The 20895-nt window shown below is 35.8% G+C and overlaps 3 protein-coding genes and 1 pseudogene across 3 annotated transcripts; 3 read left to right on the forward strand and 1 right to left on the reverse strand.

Moving 5' to 3' along the window:
- The first annotated feature begins 751 nt into the window (after positions 1 to 751).
- Positions 752 to 1806, forward strand: LOC121754862 (annotated as a pseudogene).
- A 776-nt stretch (positions 1807 to 2582) lies between these two features.
- On the reverse strand, positions 2583 to 3129 carry LOC121754863 (basic blue protein-like). Its single transcript, XM_042150155.1, has 2 exons — positions 2973 to 3129; positions 2583 to 2782 (listed from the first exon to the last, which is right to left on the reverse strand). The coding sequence occupies exons 1-2, from the start codon at positions 3127 to 3129 to the stop codon at positions 2583 to 2585; spliced, it is 357 nt and encodes a 118-aa protein (XP_042006089.1).
- A 3552-nt stretch (positions 3130 to 6681) lies between these two features.
- LOC121755634 (zinc finger protein jing homolog) lies at positions 6682 to 11660 on the forward strand. Its single transcript, XM_042150956.1, has 5 exons — positions 6682 to 7207; positions 8306 to 8415; positions 8514 to 8876; positions 9278 to 9984; positions 11258 to 11660. The coding sequence occupies exons 1-4, from the start codon at positions 6955 to 6957 to the stop codon at positions 9977 to 9979; spliced, it is 1428 nt and encodes a 475-aa protein (XP_042006890.1). The 5' UTR covers positions 6682 to 6954; the 3' UTR covers positions 9980 to 9984; positions 11258 to 11660.
- Positions 11661 to 16749: 5089 nt separating this feature from the next.
- On the forward strand, positions 16750 to 20547 carry LOC121755862 (protein RETICULATA-RELATED 1, chloroplastic-like). The gene is made up of 8 exons (XM_042151277.1): positions 16750 to 17303; positions 18135 to 18299; positions 18404 to 18496; positions 18563 to 18678; positions 19095 to 19193; positions 19268 to 19573; positions 19676 to 19840; positions 19961 to 20547. The coding sequence occupies exons 1-8, from the start codon at positions 16944 to 16946 to the stop codon at positions 20241 to 20243; spliced, it is 1587 nt and encodes a 528-aa protein (XP_042007211.1). The 5' UTR covers positions 16750 to 16943; the 3' UTR covers positions 20244 to 20547.
- The last annotated feature ends 348 nt before the right edge of the window (positions 20548 to 20895 follow it).

Raw genomic sequence — 20895 nt, forward strand, 5'->3', positions numbered from 1 at the left:
AATATTCTACTCAAAAATAAGTAAAGTACAAAAATATCTCTTCTCTTTGAATCGTTTTTTGAACAATGAAATCCCTAATGCTAAAAAACGTTACTTTTTGTTGTTGTTGCTTATACGGTGAACTATATTGTTATGCTAGTTTGGCATTTTTGACTTGATATTATGTACGGAGTAAATTTAAGTCTTTTACTATTTTGTCCGAAGATTGCTGCAGACTAAAGATCGGCTTGTCATAACATTAATTGGCTTGAAATTATCGAAGAATCACTTTGTTACACATGAAAACCTTTCTCCCAAGTAAAAACACTTTACGTTATTTATTCAATCGAACACCATTCATAAAACATATATTATCTCTTATCTGTAGACTAATTAAGTTGTATACTTGAAATAGAAATTAAAAGTGTCGAAATTATGTACTCCTCCATATACTAGCTGATGCTGAATCATTATTAAAAATTTGATTAATACTGTCGCTGAAGTTGCTCACAAATACAAATCAACTATTGTGCAATAATGAGTTGAGGATCTTACAAATAAAGTGTTTTAACTATTTCAAGAACCCAACAAACAAATTAAAATAGTTGGATTGGAAATTATGAGAGGTAAAGAATCACTTGATCATATACAATAAGAAAGGAACACTCTATTATTTGCCTTTCAATTCTCTCATGCATTCTTTCACACTCCATTTACCCATAATATATAATCCATTCAAAAATTTGAAGAACACTCATTCACTAAGCTATACATGGCATTGGTCATCAGTCTTGGAACATTTTTTCTCATCATTTTTCTATTCATAACATCCTCATATAAAATTTCGCAGATTATCATTCTCATTCTCATTCTATGTTGTTGTATCTTGTCTAGTTAGCACCCGCCATTCTAAAAAATTCAAATTTTAGCCAAAACCTATCTATTTTTCTGCATTCGCCCGTGCTTGCTCTGATACATATTACTACAGAATGCACGAACATCACAATCATCAACAACTGCAACGAGACCATATGGCCCGGGATCCACCCGAGCAACTCTAGCATCGGAGGCTTCGCCCTCCGCCCCAACCAAACCGCCGTCTTCACCCCTCCGCCCGCCTGGCACGGCCGCATATGGGCCCGCACAGCCTGCGACTTCGGCCGCAACGGCACGTGCCAAACGGGCGACTGCGGCCCTAGCCTCTCCGGTGCACCTCCCCGGGCCAACCCCCCGCCTCCATCGCCGAATTCTCCCTCGGCGGCCGCGGGGGCACGGACTACTACGACGTCAGCCTCGTCGACGGCTTCAACCTGCCCGTCCTCGTCATGCCGCTGGCGGGCGGCGGCAAGGGTAACTGCAGCTCGGCCGGGTGCGAGGCCGACCTACGGCCCGACTGCCCGCCCGAACTGGCTCTCAGGCCGGGCGGGCAGGCCGTGAGGTGCCGGAGCGCGTGCAACGCGTTCGACAAGGGTAATTGCATTTGCTCCGTTGCATATACACTTGCTGCCAGGGGCCTTCTCGACGCCGATGGCGTGTTCGCCGACGGATTATTCGAGAAGGTTTAAGGCCGCCTGCCCGGCGGCTTATAGCTTCGCTTATGATGATCCAACAAGCATCGTTACGTGCTCTGCTGCTGATTATATAGTCGCATTTTGATCTTCTAAGTAAGTCTATATATTGTGCAAATTAACAAATTAATTTTTCAATTAATTACAAGCTTTTATGCATTGTGCAATTTCAAATGAGTTTGGTAAATTGGTTCAGAATATTTTGGATTTTGGCAGTTCTGGATTTTCAGATCGATTTGAATTGATCTGATCATCACATGAAAATTCCAAATTCCAAAATTATTTTAGTAATATTAATATTAATTGACTTATTTGAATATCTTAATTGTCTAATTGGATATGTTATTTGATGGAGTATATATTTTTTTATTTAAGGTGAAAAATGAGTTTAAAAGTTTCTCAATTTTCTGTTTTTGGATATTTTAAGCAATTTTCTTTCAGTTCTGATTTAATAATTCGCATTTTAGATAGTTCGATTCCGTTCGTATACTTTAGAAATTTAAATTTGCAACATACTAAAATAAGTGGGGACAAAATTATTGCAAAAATAAGTATGAGCATAAAATTAGACCTTGTTTAATTAAATTGATCAATTTATGACTGTTGCAAGAACCAAACGGTGTCGTGACAACAAGCGTATATGCAACGGAGCAAATGCAATGTTGAAGATGCAATTGTGGCGACTTCTCGCAATTGTAGCTGGAATTTTTGCACCAATTTTGATGTAATGAAATAATGAATATTGTTTTTTTTAATCGAGATTTTGATTTATACATGATTTTTAAATTGGTTTTATTATTATTAGAGTCGATAATTTACTTCAAATTATAGTGTTATTTGTATTATAAAAATTAGAATTTTATGTAAATTTAATATATAACGTTTGTTTTGATTTCAAAAGCTACCCTACCCCATAGAAAACATTGATCGCTTTATTAAAACATAATCTTTATCTAGAACGAGAAATGTAGCAAATTCAAATACTTAATGACATATTTAATTCAACCATAAGAAGATTGATGAATGAAATTTAATTTAAGCAGCATTAGCAGCAATCTTCATCCCAAATGCGCAGTGTTGAGTAAAGCCACAAATGAAGTAGTTTGAGCCTTTGCCTAGAGTTACTACGTCGTTACCGGAGGCATACGTTTTTGCGTTTCCGGGCACAATGCAAGCATCGTAGCTAGCCTTGTCCACAACCACCACATTGTGGGTACCCGGTGTGTACTTGAAAACTTCAACCAAGTATCAAAGTAGTCATTGTTAGATTTATTTATAGGAATATACATATTGGAGTACTAGCAAATTTTATGAAAAATAATTATGTAAAATCAAAAAATATGACATTAAAAAAAATTCAAAGGTTGTGACAAAATATTGTATTTTTGTCCAAAATTTATAATTCGGTTATAGGGGTATACATACCTAGAGTGTCGCCTGCCTTAAATCTTTTGCTATTTTCCCAGCCGGCGACGTTGAACTTCCAACCCGACGCGTCTCCGACTGTGTAGCTTGTGGCAAACGCCGGGCTGCTGTGAATCAACACACTGAGAAGCACTATTCCGGCAACGATTGAGTTCATTTTTATGAACAATTGTTTGTTATCTTAATGAATACTATGAATTAGTGAGGATTGGGTAATGGCATTTGGGTTTAGGTAGGCCTACTGTTTATGTAGTGCTTGAATTGAGTCATTTTGGGTATCAATTTTATTTGATTTTTGAAATTAAACACAATATTTTGTCGATACGCTTCTTTGTAATAATAAAGAAATGTCTAAATACACGTGACAAAAAAAATAGTTGTGAATTAATCAGCATGAATTAATTAGAATAGAGTTTTCGGCAATTTGCATTAATGCTGAGTGCACAAATGTGTAGGAATGGAAAAATCTAATTAATGATTTGTCTGGCAAAGAATAATCAGGTAAAGATATATTAATGAAATATGCCAATGTACTCTATCCCACTCATAAAAATAAATAATTTTTATCATTTTGGGCTGTCACATGAAACAACAACTTCTATTTTATGAAAAATTTTCACTCCAATCATTTTTTCTTTCTATCTACAAATTGTGCATTAAAAATTATTATTTTAAAAATAGTCTATTTTTATAGGATAAATGAAGCATTATATTGGATCAAACTACATATTTACATGCTCTTCGTGAATTTACTTGTGTCATCATATAATAATCCAGAAATTGCAATAGAAAAGAAAAAAGGGAGGTTTGTGATGATTTTTCAATCTTTTCTATGTTCCACAGAAAACTAAATGCCACAAGTGAAGATATCCTTCCATATTAGTACACAATATTTTAATAACCACGCATGAGTCAAAATTATTAGGCCTCAAGACTTATTAAAATAAAATATAGTACTTGATATTATTTAAGTATAATTTAGATTATCGTATCAATTTACACCACGTCAAAGTTGCTATGCTGGATTTCACAAATTAATATTATTCTGGGCATATCGGGCCTTAAACACAATATTTTGCCAATCTAATCTTACAAAGAATAATATGGTGAAGTTATACTACTTCTTGTCATAACAAAAATTTGTCTAACTAAATACATGCTCAAAAAAGTAAGTGGGAATTAATAACCGTGGGGAGTACATACAAGTGGGGTTGGTGAAATCCTTTTTAATTAAGAATAAAGATTTTACATAATTTATTTTTTTTCTTCTTCTAATATGTAATGAATTTTACTTAACTTTTCTTTTGTAGGACATCTTTAAGTTATATTCTTTGAAAATCGAGAAAATTACGTGTGTAGTAAAAATTAATGTTGCGATTTCTTTATTTTCATATTAAAAACAAGAGTTTAACAATTTGTTATGCATTCTTTTCATTCTAATAGGATGATTTAATAATATTATGATGTATTGGACTGAATAATATGAATAAGAAAAAGTGATAAAAACAATGAAATATATTTTGTTTGTCGTAATTATAATATGAGTATGAGCTTACACTAATAATTCCACCTTCGGATAGCTTACAAGTGTTTAATTAACATGTCGATATTCTGAATTTTTTTCATCGCATCAAATTATATTAATTAAAATTCGATTATATATAATACATCCCGTACATTTATTTTTATTTGACTTAACAGTTTATAGTGGATTAATTATTTCACACGTTTTTTTAACTTGAAAAGGAAGCTTAGAGCCAAAGTTTAATGTTATTATGTTACCTTTTGATTCCCTTTTGATAAAAAGCTTATAGTAATTTTTTTTATACTACTCCGGTGCGGATTTCCACAAACATGGCGTGCGGCGGGGTTCTTAACGATGATGATGCAACTCCCGTGCACCCGCTGCCTATGGACCATCCATGCCACCCTCAGTATTAGCTTCGACTTTTGAAGAAAATGGGGTGGTGCCTATTCCCCTGCTATGCATGTGGTGCCACTGAGAAAGGGGACTCTTACATCTGCACCCTCTGTGACTATTGGATACACAAGAGTTGCACGCTCCTCCCACCGTTTGCGGCGTCTTAACGGCTAAGTTGTGTTGCATATGCCACAATCAAAACCATATTTGATGTACTCAGATGGAGGATAAAAGGCTATAGAGAGGGAGAGAGTGGACGAGGTGATAATATATTCTACTTCTCCGTCCGTTAGTGCATGTCTCATTTTAACATTTTAGTCCATTCACCATTACTTCTCTTATTTTACTTTTAATATACTCTCTTCTGTTAGTCCACAGCTAGTAATCTACTTTGATTTCAGTAAATTTTTCTCATGTGGTAAATTTTTTCTTGATAGCAAAATGATGCATATCACTACATTTCAAATTAGTAGTATAGTATAGGATAGAGACTAATATTAGTAGATAATCCAAAATAAAAATATAAAATTGTTTATTTTATGGATGAAAGTAGTAATGATAGAACTTTATATACACCAATACACAATAATGATAAATCATTTTATAAATAACGAGCTGCGGAGTGTTTTATTGCTAACTCAATACTTAATTGCTAACTATAATTAAAGAGTAAAGGCCAAAATTGGTCCTGAACATATGCCCATTTTACGATTTTGGTCCTAAACTTTATCTTTTGAATTTTTGCATCCTGAATATTTTAACTCGGATCACAATTGGTCCTACACTAACAATTCCGTCAATTTTTAAACGGTTTTAACACGATTTTGACCGATTTTGATGGTTTTAATAGTCTCAATCGGGTTAAAGCCGTTTAAAAATCGGTCAAAATCAGGTTAAAAACTTTTAAAAATTGACGGAATTGTTAGTGTAGGACCAATTGTGATCCAAATTGAAATGTTCAGGACCAATTGTGATCTGAGTTGAAATGTTCAGGATGCAAAAATTCAAAAGATAAAGTTTATGACCAAAATCGTAAAATGGACATATGTTCAGAACTAATTTTGGCCTTTACTCATAATTAAATAATAGTCATTAGGTATTCAAATCAAAAGCTTAGATCATCAGCCTCAAAATGTTAATGCAATAAAAAAACGTCAATAAGGGTATTAAAGTCAATTTACAACAAATTATGTGTAACTAACTTTTGAAAAATTATCACATAACTTTAAAACGCATATAACTTTCTTGATTTAAATTATTTTTCACACAACATATATCAAATTAAATATAATTTCATAAGAATTCTAACGAGATCTCACTGACATATATTCCGCTTTCAAAATTTGAAAAAAATTTCAAAAATTTTCAATTTTTTCGCATAGCAACAAATGTCAACATAATATATAAAATATGTCAATATAATACATGTAGAATGTCATTCTTAAAGCAATGTGTTGATATTTTCAAAACACTATATAGACATTTTCATCCAAAACTCTAATTTGATAGTTTTTTTTTTATCTTTTTCGATTTAATTACTAAAAACGAAAATTACACGTGATCCTATGACCTTAAATTAGTTATAATTACCAACTAGAGAATGGGTTAACAATTGATCACTCCCCAATAACGATCTTATGGCATCTAACAGATTGTATAATGAAAAACCAATAAAACCTTTTGTACTACTCCATGATTTAAATAAATTTAAATTCTTTTATATTAAAGATGAAATTTTTGTACTATGATCATGTAATTATTCCATAGATCATAAAAAATTATAATCTGAAGTTTAAATTGATTATCGAATCGAATCTCTCAAGTTGAATCCACAATTTATCCATCACAAAAGTAGAATTACAGATAAGGAGTTGAAAAAGAAGAGCATATGGATTGAGTGAGTGCGTTTAATGGCATGGAGATGGAGAGAGCATTTGTTCGTCCCCCACTTCTCTCTCTCCTCAGAGACACCGAATCTAGACAATTCCATCCACTCTAGAGAGATCAAAATTGAATCATTAGTTAGAGTGAGAATAGCTCGGAACCGATGCTGTGCTGGGAATGGGGAAGGCCGGTGATCAGCAACTGCCAATTGTGCAGCCGCAGCCGCAGCCGCAGCCGCAGCAGCCACGTGGCAGTTCTAGAACCTTCCTCTGCCATAGATGTGCGGCGGGAGCTTCCAGGCTCGTCAACTTCAAATGCGCCCTAGTTTTGATGCTCAGCCTCGCCGCTTTCCTTTCTGCTGCTTTCTGGTTTATTCCTTCTCGATATAGGCATCCTGGATTTGATGCAAAAGCCTCCGTCAAGCTCAGTGGTGAATTGGATTTCTACATGTTTTGATTTGGGGGTTTAGGAAGTATTTGGTCTGGAATTAGGTTTTTTATGTTATGAGGTTGATTGAATTTTTTGTGCTTGCTTGCTCGCTCGAAACCCCTTATTGATTTAGTACTTCTTCTACTTATATTGCTTGTGATTGGTCTTGTGCTTGGACTTAAAATTGAATTGTTATCTGAAAATATGCTGGGAATGACTATTGCTTATTTTACTTGAATATGCTTATAGTTCATACTGGAATAAGTTGACTATTGCTCAGTGAAGCTCGTGATTATTGATAGAGTTGGAAAGCATAGCATGGAATCATTCTTTCATCGTGTAATATAGTTTTCACCTCTGCAAACGAAGTATATATACCGCTGGTATGGCAAGATTGTAGCAGTGAGTTCTTGCATTTCGTTTGGGCTGTTGAACAAAATGGTTATGATGTGTGAGTTGAATGACGTATGTGTCTTTAATCCAACTGATTCTGTATAGATAGCTTTGATTTAGGTCTTTATTGGAATGTAGTTACTTGCAGATTGAAGACAGCGATGCTCTTTATGCTCTTACATGAAATTGCTGATCTGCAGCTCTTGAAACTTGTTCTGCTATCCCAGCCTTAAGATCCGATCCTCCTTGAGGCAGGAGAAATGTTCCTCTGATGCCCTGATAATCTGATTGGCGTACTGTTGCCAATTTTACGCCCTCCTTGAGAATTTTCTTTCTTCTCTTTAATTTACTATAATTGGTAGCCTAGAATCGGACCATTCGGTTTTCTATCAGACTATCAGTTGCTCTATTTGAATAGTCTAGAACAGCTTATTAATAATGTTGTTGCAGTATCATCCTTTAAGCTGCGAAGGCTGCAGTAACATTTAGAAAAAAAGTAGTTGCTATAACAGGAGTTTGTTCTTACCATTGTTATAATGTTACGTCACATAATTCGTGTTTTGATTTCCTTGAATCTTTTAATGATTTATTATCATAGTTCTAAGTAGCAAGACTCTACATAGAAGAAAATGGTTGTTTATTATTGATGGTTCTGTTTAAAATCTCCACTCCTTATCTGACTAATGGTTCTTGCTCTTATTTTCAGCAACGGTTCAATCATATTTCCAGCTTCAAAAGCCGATTTCTGAACTTATACCATATATCTCAAGACTAGAATATGATGTCAATGAGGAAATTGGTGTCCTTTCCTTGAAGGTTTGGCTTCAATCTTCTACTTCATACAGTTCTTGCTTTTTCATCCATCAAATTCAAAGGGAGAATTGTTTGATATAATCACTTATTTTTTATCATAGGTTGCTGTTCTGTCCATACACCAGGCAGACTTATCTAACTCAACTGATGTGGTGTTTGGCTTCCTTCCTGATCCAATTAATACTACAACAAATCCTGTGGCCTTGAGTGTGTTGAAACCATCCCTGATTGATCTGTTTCTTCAACGATACAATTTGACATTAACCTCAACAATTTTCGGAGAATCTTATTCATTTGAGATTCTAAAATTTCCTGGTGGAGTTACTATAATTCCAGAGAATAATCCATTGCTGTCTTTGCCTTTAGTCAATTTCACTCTCAATAGCTCAATTTATGACATAAAAGGAAATCTTCCAGAGTTGAAAAAACAACTAAAACTGGGATTGCACCTGATGCCCAATGAGGTAAAATTAAATTCTAGTACTTTAAATACCATTATAATTGTATGTCAGCAGTTCAAATTGTCAAAGTTGATTTCCTTAGCTCAAATCCTGGAACTTGTTACATAACATTGTTGTATTAATCTGCATTAGGAGATGAGAGATTCAACCTTTTTTGATCTGGTCTACCTACTAGTACTATTGTTACTGCAACTGCCATTTTTCTCAATTCAGTTTCATTCTATTTCTTTGTAGAGTCTTCAATTGATATGTTTTCCATTTCCATTTCCATTTCCATTTCCACTTCCATTTCCATTTATAGTTATAGCTTTTGAAATAGAGCCTTTGGTCTCATCTAATTGAGTCTTAATTTGGTTTATACATTTGCTCCTGACTTGATACTGATGGAATCTTTCTTGATGCAGATGGTGTACATACAAGCAACAAATGAACATGGGTCAACAAAAGATTCGCCAGTGATGGTTGAAGCTTTAGTTGCATCTGACATTCCTATACAGCCAGAGAGATTAAGACAGCTAGCTCAGACAATTACTGGGTCACCTACTAAAGAAAACCTTGGGCTTGATCATTCTGTTTTTGGAAGAGTCAAGGAAATAAGCTTGTCATCATTTCTAAATCATTCCCTTTTCCCTCCAGCACCAACACCTAAACTGACTCCTACACCTTCTTCATCTCCACCACCATCACCAGAAAGCGCTTATCATACCAGACCATCTATGGCGCCATCTTATTCTCCTGCTATTTCACCCGACTCACGCCATGCTCCACCACCTTGCCCTACATGTTATGCCTATGAACCTTCACCCTGTCCACATAATGCTACTCAACCTTCTTTATCTCCGAATTCTGATTCTCCCACACCCTTAGGCTGTCAGCATTGTGGTTCTGATGATTCACCAAGCCCTTCTCCAACTTCTCGTCTTGACCAAATTTCACCAAACTCGTCTCCTCGTGCCACCAGAAAATCATCTGAAGCAGTATCAACACCCCAGACCTCACCAGCCAGTTCTCCGCTAGCTGGTATTCCACATGGCTATCAAAGTCCAGACAATAGGAGTGGAAAACATTTGGGGTCACCACTTCTTGTTTCGGCGACTTATACTTAATTCACGTAAGTGCCAAAACAACAATATCTGTTATTCCCCTCAGCCTCAAAGTTTCATACTTATTTCTTCACCTTGTTGCCTGCTCGTATAATGTCATCAAAAATAGTATTCCCCCTATCCACAAAATATAGTCTCATCTAGTTTAATGGTCAATTAGTAAAACATGAGAGAAAAAAAGTGAGTAAAGTAGGAAAGAGAGATAAAAAGTGGTGAGAAAGTTTCCTTAAATAGAATCAAGACTAATTTTATTGGACGGATCAAAATGAAAAAATATGAGATTATTTTTTGTAGACGGAGAGCATATCTTAAATAAAACAAGCTATGGCAAGGGGGAGGGATTATAGGTTTTTGAATAACCCTATGTCCCTATCACAGCAGACACTAGTTTCAAATCAATTTCTTATGTTGTCTATGGAATCCTATCCCAATAACTAGCACTAACCATTCCTAGAAAACCATGCTACGAGCACTAGGATATTTTCTCTCTACAAAAACATAAGTTATTTAGGAGATATTTCTTATGTCTAAGTTTTTAATTCTTCGAAACACTTATTAGACATTCACTCTCATTCTATCAGAAGGAAGCTTTTATTTTATAAAATACTGTCATTTTACTTTATTGAAAAAGAGATGAGAATGGTTCAGTTAAGATATGGTTTGTCTTACATAAATTGCTATTTGCAATTGAAACAAGGGTAAATTGTATGAAGTTTGGTCAATTCTAGTCAATCCCGATTTATTGATTTTTTGTAAATTTGTATATCACTCACAAAAGTTATTGATTTTAATATGAAAAATATAGAATATAAGATTAGGTTAAAGTATTATGGCTTCCAAATTGAACATAAATTTCCCCCAAATCTGAATCAATTGGACAATTGAGAAAAATGACAGTAATTGGCTATTTTTGAAAGTTGCAAGACTAGAATTTGACAAAAACTTCATGGTCTTTCTAGCAATTTTCCCTCAAAACAAATACTACTATAGGAATGGGAAAACATTCTATGATGCGTCCATATACTAAAATCATGGTTTTGCTTGGTAGCTAGAATTTTCCAGCAATTGTAAAAAAACTCAAATTTCTGGAATAGTATGCATAAAATATATGATCATGTGCTATTGCTCTGTAGTTCTGTGCATAATTATCTCTTCGTGGTGAACTTGTTCGTCAGTCACCTAAATTTCTCCAAAATCTCTTTCTTCATATCTACTTTCCAACTTTTTGATCTACAATATTCTTGTTTCTAGACTTGGCTAAATAATAATGCACACTTGCAGTTTACAGTCTTGAGTATCCAATTCTTGAACGGACTGCTGATGTTCCTGCTCCTGCTCGTGCTCGGGATGTCCTAGATGATACCCATGCCTTTAAAGGCAGTTTTGGTGGTCGAGAGAGCAACAAACAAGTATATTGGAGTTGATACCTAATCTTATAGAATGGCCGTATGCGACCTTACCATCAAAGGAAATCGGTAGGTCGCCCCTAGTTGCATGTTTCCAAAAGAACAAACTGTAAAATGCACGGGTTCTTTCGGGGATCTGCAACTAGGAAAGATGCGGAATGTAATGTTATCGAAAAAAGTGTAGATATTTGTATAGTTTTAGTTAAAAATGAGAATTATTATCAACATCCCACCTCGTGTAAGATTTGTTGGGTTAGTGTTTTCCCTTGTACTCAAAATTCAAGCATTTTAGTCTCTCTCCTTCCGTCATTAAGACTGACGGTTCACTTCTAATATAAATGACAGGTAGATCACACTTTTGACTAACTTATTTCACTCACATTTAATTATAAAACTAATATACTATAAAAATGGACTCCACATTAGTCTATCTTTTATCACCTGCTTTCTTTTATAAATCTTAAAATTTGTTCCAAACTCAAATGAAACTATTAACGGCGGAAGGAAGGAGTACCATTTTACATAATTTTTCCCCCTATTCTATTATGTGATGTATCTTTTTTTCTTTGGCGTTGCTTTCTTTTTTGCTGGGACCTGGGAATCTATAAAGGTTAACCTTTGAAAAGCAAGGAAAGTAATGTTTTGTGTTTCTTTTGTTGGTAATCACTAATCATTGAAGGTATTAGGTATAAGCTTCGAAAAGAGAGAAAAGTAAATGTGGTGTGTACTAAAATTGACTTGATTTGCTCTAATTTGAAACTTGCTTTGATTTGTGTAATAAATAGGAACCTTACCTCACACTTACATTATTACTATTATTTTTTTAAAACTTTTGTGCTATTACTCAATAAATTTCTGAATCCAATGTACGTACAATGAAATTATTACTCTCTCCGTTCTATAATAATGGAAGTATTTCTTTTCAGCACAAGGATTAAGAAAAATTGTAGGAGTACTTCAAATGAATTAAGTAAAGGAAAAAATAGGAAATAAAAAAGGGGGACATGAAGAGAGAATAAAGTAAGAGTTAGTAAAATAAGTGAGAAAATATTAATTTTTACTAAAAAGGACAATGACCCCATTATTATAGAACGTACTAAAATAGCAAAAAGAACTCTACTTATGTACTACTCCACTATGGAATGGAGGGAGCACATAGTTATGATTGCAAAGTTGGTTTGAATAAAAAATTTAATACCATAAGTCGTCCTCTCATTACTCTGTTATCAAATGTTTAGTTTTGAATAAATTAAATTACATAAGACTAATTTATTTGCAGTATCTATTTATGTAGTGTGTATATTGTGCACAATTACATTGTGTGTATAGTGTGTGTTGAGGTGATGAGACTCAAATTTATAGATTTGGTATAATTTACCTTTTACATATTTTTGGCCGCACTCCAAGTTTGCATGATTCCGCATATTATTACTCAAAATTTCGAACATTTTAAAAAATTTGTGAGAGAGACAGAGATAGAAAGAGAAATGGAGGGGGAGAGTTTTGTTCTAATGTTGACGATACTTTTTTACCACTTTTTATTATTGAGGTGTCAAAACATTCATGTTTTATTTATTTAACTGTTATGGTTGGATTTTCTTTGATGAAAATGAAAATGAAAATGAAAATGAAAATGAAAATGCAATTGATGATGAGAAAGAGGTTACCAAGTTTACAACAGTTTTTTTACAACAGTTTTTTTACAACAGTTTTTTTTACAACAATTCTCGGCACCATCTATTGATTAAAAAAAAACCCCTCTTTCATAAATGATATTTACAACAGTTTTTTTTTGTTTCAACCTACCACTACACATCCCCCTCTTCCTATTCATCATCTCAAAAATCACAGCCTCAGGCTTCAAAATGCTTACAATCTTAGAAGTTGGATACAATGTGATATTTGTGATGCTTATACGAATGAGCTGAATGATGTTTATATATATATTGAGAAAGGAGGAGAGTGGACACATGGAAAATAAAATAGCTTCAGAAAACCATTGGTGGGTAAGTACCTAACAAATTATATTTAAGTTAAGTAGGTATATAAATAAAAACAAAAAAGCCTATACAATATTGATGAAATAAACGAGGTTGTCTATTCTTAATGAAAATGTCATTATTTGGTCAAAATATAGGAACAATATCTTAAATTTAGGCGACTATAATTTTTTTCGTCATGAGATAATTTAGAATAAATTCAAATTTCATGGTTTTTCGAAGCTATGAGACATACTGGAATTTGATAAGATTTCATGATTTTTTGGCAATGTGCAATTGACATTATCATGACAGTTTTTCTTAATTAAATTGAATTAAATTGATTAAAAGTAAATTATTTTTTGAAAGTTTGGATTATTTTGAAAGTAAATTGATTTTTCAAACTCTAAGCTATTTCTTTTTTTAAAGAAACATGACCAAGGGCCCTAAGGTATAAGCCCAATCAATTCTAATACAATTAACAAGTAAGAAGAGGTTTCAGAATTTTCATTTTCTCCTTAAGGATTTATCCAATTTTAGAGAACGAATTTTATAGAGATGAATTAATAGAGATGGATTAATAGAAGAGAATAACTTAAAATGTGCGTAAGTTGATCAATCGGTAGAGGAGAAAGCAATAGAGTGGAAATGTTCGAGGACAAAGATCACGGATGAATTCCACACATCTGCAACCCACATCCAGCCTCGCAATATAATTTGGCACCATGACATTGACACCTCTCCCGCTATGGTGGTATTCGGTTTGCTAGAAAAAATAATACCAATATACTTCCTCCGTATTTTAAAAACAACAACTCTTTCCATTTTAGTCAATTCCTTAAAAATAGCAACTTTCAAACTTTCTATTTTAGGAAATCTGTACACCCCTATACATCAATTTATTTACCACTTATACCACTAATAAAGTGGACCCCATAATCCACTAACATTAATTTTTCTCTCCCTCTCTCTTACGAGGAAATCGGGTTTATAGGCTACTTTGCCTTTAAAATAACGTAAATATACCCATTTTGTTATCTATTCCATAAATGGGAAAAACGCCACTCTCGTTGGCGTGTTTTAAGTGAAAACGCCATCCGTATTGGCATTTTACAACGTATGTGTCGTCGTATTGCATGTACGTTGAAAGACGCCGACGCGGTTGGCGTTTGAACGAAAAACGCCAATCCCACTGGCGTGTTTCAAAAAACGCCAATTCGGGTGGCGTTTTTCATGCCTTCCGCTGGGAAAAAAAGGCCAAAAATTATCCCAAGTTATACACGTCAATGGGATTGGCGTGTTTCAACCTTTCAAGGCAAACTTTCGTTCAGGCATTTCATCAAACACTTGGAGAGCAAGTATGTGTAAATTAGGTAGTGATCATCTTTCTCTGTGTTTGGTGGCAGTTTTTGCTTTTTGAAAGTGATCTCTGTACTAGATATAGTGTAGAGCAGGTATGCATAGTGATGATGCTCATGTTTCCGAACTGGAGCTCCCCCAAGCTGCCTGATGAGTAGCTGTGCGCTACGTGTGATCTGGTGAACTTGTCGCCACCATCATCGTGGCCACGACGCTGAGTACCTGGAACTGGACTCAATCGGATCCTTAGCCCTTCCATCTACTGTAAAACAACAACAAAGTGGAGAGATTATGTGAATCAATCGCATTTAGGTTGCGAAAGTAAAGATGAAGTTTACCTATGTGGACCGGACTACTCCAGTGTTTGATTTGCCAACACATGACGAGAAACAGACCAAGAAAAACAGCACAGCTAAAGAGAAAGCTAAAACAAACACATGAGTTTGATCATGCGGAGCAAGGAGATGCATTATTTGGTAATGCTTCTTTCCTGATTATGATGCTATATTTTGAGTCTAATGTGCTGTTTATTTTTGGTGTGGGTGATTAATTAGGAAATGTTGCCAGCCTCTGTATTTGAAGGCATTCACATACTAATATTCTGTTTTATGGCATGCTTTTGTGAGGTTCGCTCAATATAACGTGAGTCATACAGTTAACTATAACTAATACCCTTTTATCGAAGTAATTATTTCTTCAAATATCAAAGTAACGAGTCTTGATCCATATCCACAATCCAACCATCAAAATACAATTCAAGCATTAACCTCATTACCTAAACATAGTGGTTTGACAACCAGATAAGAATGTAACGCAACATATCGTCCAACTAGATTAACCTATATCTTCTTTGGTAACAGTTTCTTAACCAAATCAAATGAAACACTATCTTTGCCTTCCCTTCGTAGAGGTTCAATCAGCATCGTAAAAGTGGTAGCGCCAAGTGTGCATCCCCCTCTTGCAGTCATCTCTTTCAAGACAAGAATCACATCGTCCATCTTGCTCCTTTTGAGAAGAGCTTGAACATAAATATTGTAAGTCACACTATCGGGCAAGCACCCCTTTATTTCCACCAAACCTTCATGTATTCAATCTTCGTAACTGGAGCAAGTCTAGAAGGCGAACCTGCTACGGAAGAATCAGCATGTTGCGCTGCATCTGAGCTATTATTTTGAACCAACTGTTTGATGAAATGCCTGAACGAAAGTTTGCCCTCCAAGTGTTTGATGAAATGCCTGAGCGAAAGTTTACCTTGAAAGGTTGAAACACGCCAATCCCATTGGCATGTATAACTTGGGATAATTTTTGGCCTTTTTTTCACGGCGGAAGGCATGAAAAACGCCATCCGAATTGGCATTTTTTGAAACACGCCAGTGGGATTGGCGTTTTTCGTTCAAACGCAACCGCGTCGGCGTCTTTCAACGTACATGCAATACGACGACACATACGTTGTAAAACGCCAATACGGGTGGCGTTTTCACTTAAAACACGCCAACGAGAGTGGCGTTTTCCCCATTTATGGAATAGATAACAAAATGAGTACATTTACGTTATTTTAAAGGCAAAGTAGCCTATAAACCCGATTTCCTCCTCTCTTACTTTATCAATTTTTTTCTCTCTCACTTTACCAAATTGTACATTAAAACCCGTGTCGTTTCAAATGTTTCTATTTTTTAAAAACGGAGGGAGTATAATCTATGATTGATTAAGTTGTGAGATTATTTTAGTTGAAAAAAGGCTTGGCTTGACTAGACTAATTATCACATGAGTTGTGAGATTCAATCTTATGAACCATACATACTATATATTTAAGTTCGAGATACAATTTTTCAAACCGAACAACTCATATGTAGTTGAATAGTACGCGAACCTTAGCCTCCCGATGCAACTCAAACTAGACTGTGTTGCAGATGCTCTTATTATTGGATCTCGTATCCTACCTAACTCCACCATGGAATTTGCGCAAATATTTAAAAAATGATAAATAAAAATGAACCGGATACGGTACCGAGTCGACCCACCTTCGAGTTATAGTGAGTCAATCAAAACCTTAACTTCACCCTCAACCCCTAATCCCTTTCTCTCTCTTCTTCTTCTTCTCTCTCAGGGAGGAAACAGCTCAAGCGGAAAATCCAATCCTCCGCTGCAAATTGAAGCTCCAATCTTCAATTCCACTATCCAGCTTGCTCAAACCCAATTCGAATCGGAAAATCAACGCGAAACATGTCTCATTCAGTGTTCCAAACGGCGCAGATTATGCCCCTCGCGCCAACGACCAAATCCCTATCGTCCAAGCCGCTGCAGCCGATTTCAACCGTCTCCCTGCGTCCATCACCGCCGCCGCTCGCCGGGAGGCGGCGGAGGCGTTATTTTGCGATTGTCGCTTCGTCTTCTTCGTTGGTGGACGGCGACGCGAATGCGCACCTTGAGCGATGCTTTCAGGCGTCTCCGGATGCTCCGTCGTCAAGCTCCGTGGAATTTGGTCCTACTATGAAGGGCGGGCAGTACGGGGCGTTTGGAGCTGTTACGTTGGAGAAATCGAAGCTGGATATGACGAAGAAGGAAACTAAGTCTAGTCCTCAGGTAATTTTGAATTCTTAAGTTATGCACGGTTGATTCTAGTAAGAAATTAGTTGAGAGATTTATGGTGGATTTATACGGTTAAGGAATGGATAGGGAAGGTTATCTGTGGGAAATGATGTTTGTGTTATTCTATTTTAACCATTTTTTCGAGTAACTGAGTAGTCCTTCAGCTTTCAAGGTATCTGTATTTTTGATTGAGGAGCCTTTATGCTCATCTTCTGTTGCATAAGTTTTGTTGACTGAATTCCACCCTCCATTGTTAATTAACGAGTTTCTGGTCCATGGAAAACTCATTCTGTAAGAAACTAGTTGAGAGATTTGAGGTGGATTTATGCAGTTTAAGGGAGTATTGAGTTCTTCTCTGAGGACTTATAATAGATAGAGGAGGTTATCTGTGGCTGATTATGTTTGTATAGTTCTATTTTATCCATTTCTCTCGAGCAATTGAATAATCCTTCAGCTTACAAGGTATCTGCTATTCTGTTTTTTTTTATTGGTGAACTCGAGCCTCTTTAAGTTCATCGTTAGTGGCTAACATCCGACATCCATTGCTATAAGTTAATTAATTTCTGGTCCACGGAAACCTCATTCTGTAATCTGTACCATTGGCGCAGTTGGATTCATCATTTTACGCTTCATAGCTCTAATTTATAGGGTTTCTGATCTTTAGTGATGCTGATAGTAATTTGAGCCTACTTGGTTAGATGTTTCAGAGCTGGAACTTCTCCATTGCTTAACTATTTGCTTGCCCGCTCTCTTCTTTAGATTATCTTCTTAAACCTACTTTCATGGTTTTAAATGTAATATAGGTGATTCTCTTTGTAATGTCAGATTGACACTGGGGGTGGAGGTGGCAATCAGGGGAAGGGTCTTAGTCACGGAGGTGGTGATGGAGGTGATGATGGTGGCGATGATGATGATTACTTTGATGATTTTGACGAGGGTGATGATGGAGACGAGGGTGGACCATTTAGGAGAAGGGTCATTCTGGGGGAGGTAATGAACAAATCTGTCTAGTGACAAACAAAAGTGGTCACAAAGACTAATTTATTTAATAATTGTCTAGCACTTTCTGGCTAACACTCAAATGTTATCTGCAGCTGTTTGATAGGAAATTTGTTGATGCTGTATTAAATGAGTGGCAAAAGACTATTATGGATTTGCCTGCTGGGTTACGTCAAGCCTATGAAATGGTAATGATATGCCCATTATGTCCCCCTCATTTTTGAGGACTATATCTGATGTTTGCTTGTTTGCAGGGTATGGTTAGTTCTGCTCAATTGGTTAAGTTTCTTGCAATCAATGCCAGGCCAACCACAGCAAGGTTCATATCACGGTCTCTTCCCCAAGGACTGTCTAGAGCATTTATTGGAAGGTTGGTTGTAGGAGTTTTTATTTTCCAAATAAATTGAAGATAAAAATATATTGAAAGATATGTTCTTATAAATTGCATTCTTGATATCATCTGGAATATAAACCATGTGATTTGTTGTGGGTTTTTCATTGTACTCTGAGCTTATGATTCTGAGTACTGTGTAGCCACACGCCTCAATTCCATCTTTTAAAACCTTGACTGCGGCTTTGTAATAAAAGGTTTTGATATGCCTTTGAAACAACTATCTATATTATTAAAATTAATGCGAACAGAAAGTATCTGTTTGTATGAATCTCTGTTAGTAATAATCATCTTGAACTTCTGTTATGTTATTTTATGGTAAATATCACTTTAACCCTCAAACTATTTCCGCATTACCATTTTTTATTTATTTTTATCTGAACTTCCTCTGACAGGATGATTGCCGATCCAGCATTTATGCTGAGGATGCTTCTTGAGCAGGGAAGTACAATTGGTTGCTCTGTTTTGTGGGAGATCCAGAATCGAAAAGAGAGGTACATTTTAAAGTAGCAAAACACTTACTATGTGCCTCTGGACTTACTAAACACTTAAAATTTCCATGTTTCAGGATAAAGCAAGAATGGGATCTTGCCCTCATCAACGTGCTCACAGTGACAGCTTGCAATGCAATTGTTGTTTGGTCCCTTGCCCCTTGTCGTTCATATGGAACTACCTTCCAAACTGATTTGCAGAATACTCTGCAAAAGCTCCCAAACAATATTTTTGAAAGTAGCTATAGATATAGAGAGTTTGACATCCAAAAGAGACTTCTATCATTCCTTTACAGAGCTGCAGAGCTAAGTATGGTAGGATTTACGGCTGGAGCTGCACAGGGTGCTCTATCAAATTTTGTGGCCAGGAGAAAGGAGGGAAGGTAGAAATATATAATCACAACGATGATGTCCTAGTTCTTATTCTATTAACATTCTGAGCTTCTTCTTGACACTACATTTCATTTGATGATGGCTTTTATTAGGTTATCAGTGAGCGTTCCATCTGTTAGCACCAATGCACTCGGTTATGGAGCCTTCCTTGGTCTTTATGCTAATCTGCGGTATCAACTCTTATGCGGTTTTGAGAGAGCTACGACCAGTTACTTTGATGTCATTGGAGTGGCTCTGTTCTTCAGCACTGCTTTGAGGTCTGTCTTTTCAGTAATCACACCCTATCATTTTATAAGCTGATAATGAATTTGATCCATTATTTGGTTCTTTCCTGCTCATGGCTTCTTGATGTTAATGTGGGATGCAAATCCATGCAGGGTCCTGAATGTTCAAGTGGGAGAGTCGTCTAGATTGGCATGGCTTGGTGTCGAAGCGGATCCATTGGTTCACTCGGAGGATCTCCTGAAAGCTTACAACAGACCTTCAGAAGGCGTCAACCAGTCTTCTTCCAAATGGTTCATATCCAAGAATGCCATTGTCTCTGGACTCGGGCTTCTTGGGATTAGACAAGGGCAACCCGACTCTAAAGTGGAGGGCGATGCACCTGCGCCCAAGGCCAGAAGGAAGAGAATTGTCAAAAGGAAGGTGGCAACAAGTTGAACCGTGGGCTTCAAATCTCCGGCTACTATATCGATGAAAATGCTCAGTACGGCATGTGGTTAAAGAGCTAGTAAGGTTGAGGCATGCCGGACGAAGCATTGAACAGTTTTGATGGTTTTCGGGAAAGGCTTTAGCGCCATTTTTATCGATTCTTTTCCTAGTTTTGGCCTCTCTAGCGAATCTAGCATAATAATTGGGAATATTGCAGATTCAACTTGTGTAAGGAAGTTTGATGCTTGTTTCACTTGTACTATCTTACAAAATGTTCAAATGTGATTCAAATAATTGCGAATTAGCTTCATCTCTTTGTTTCCTCGTTGTATGAGTTTTCGCTTATTTTCTGTGGATGGTGTGTTTTTACAAATATTTAGTGATACCTAACTTTTGTCGGTCATGTCAAGATAAAAAAATTGATGTATTATTAGTCTGTTGAATCCCTTTCTTTTTTGCACGTTCCATTATAAATGAGCCATCTTCCTTTTAATTAAAAAAAACTTATCTTTTACTTTAGTTTTCTACATACTTTATTCTTTTCACTTCTCTACTTTTCTCTCTCTCATACTTTACTCTCTTTTACTTTAAATCTTTATTTACCAATTCCTTAAATCTCGTTCCTAAAAAAATGGATCGCTTATGGCTGGAGGAAGGGGTA

Source organism: Salvia splendens, chromosome 11 (genome assembly GCF_004379255.2).
Source record: "Salvia splendens isolate huo1 chromosome 11, SspV2, whole genome shotgun sequence".
Taxonomy (NCBI): Eukaryota; Viridiplantae; Streptophyta; class Magnoliopsida; order Lamiales; family Lamiaceae; genus Salvia; species Salvia splendens.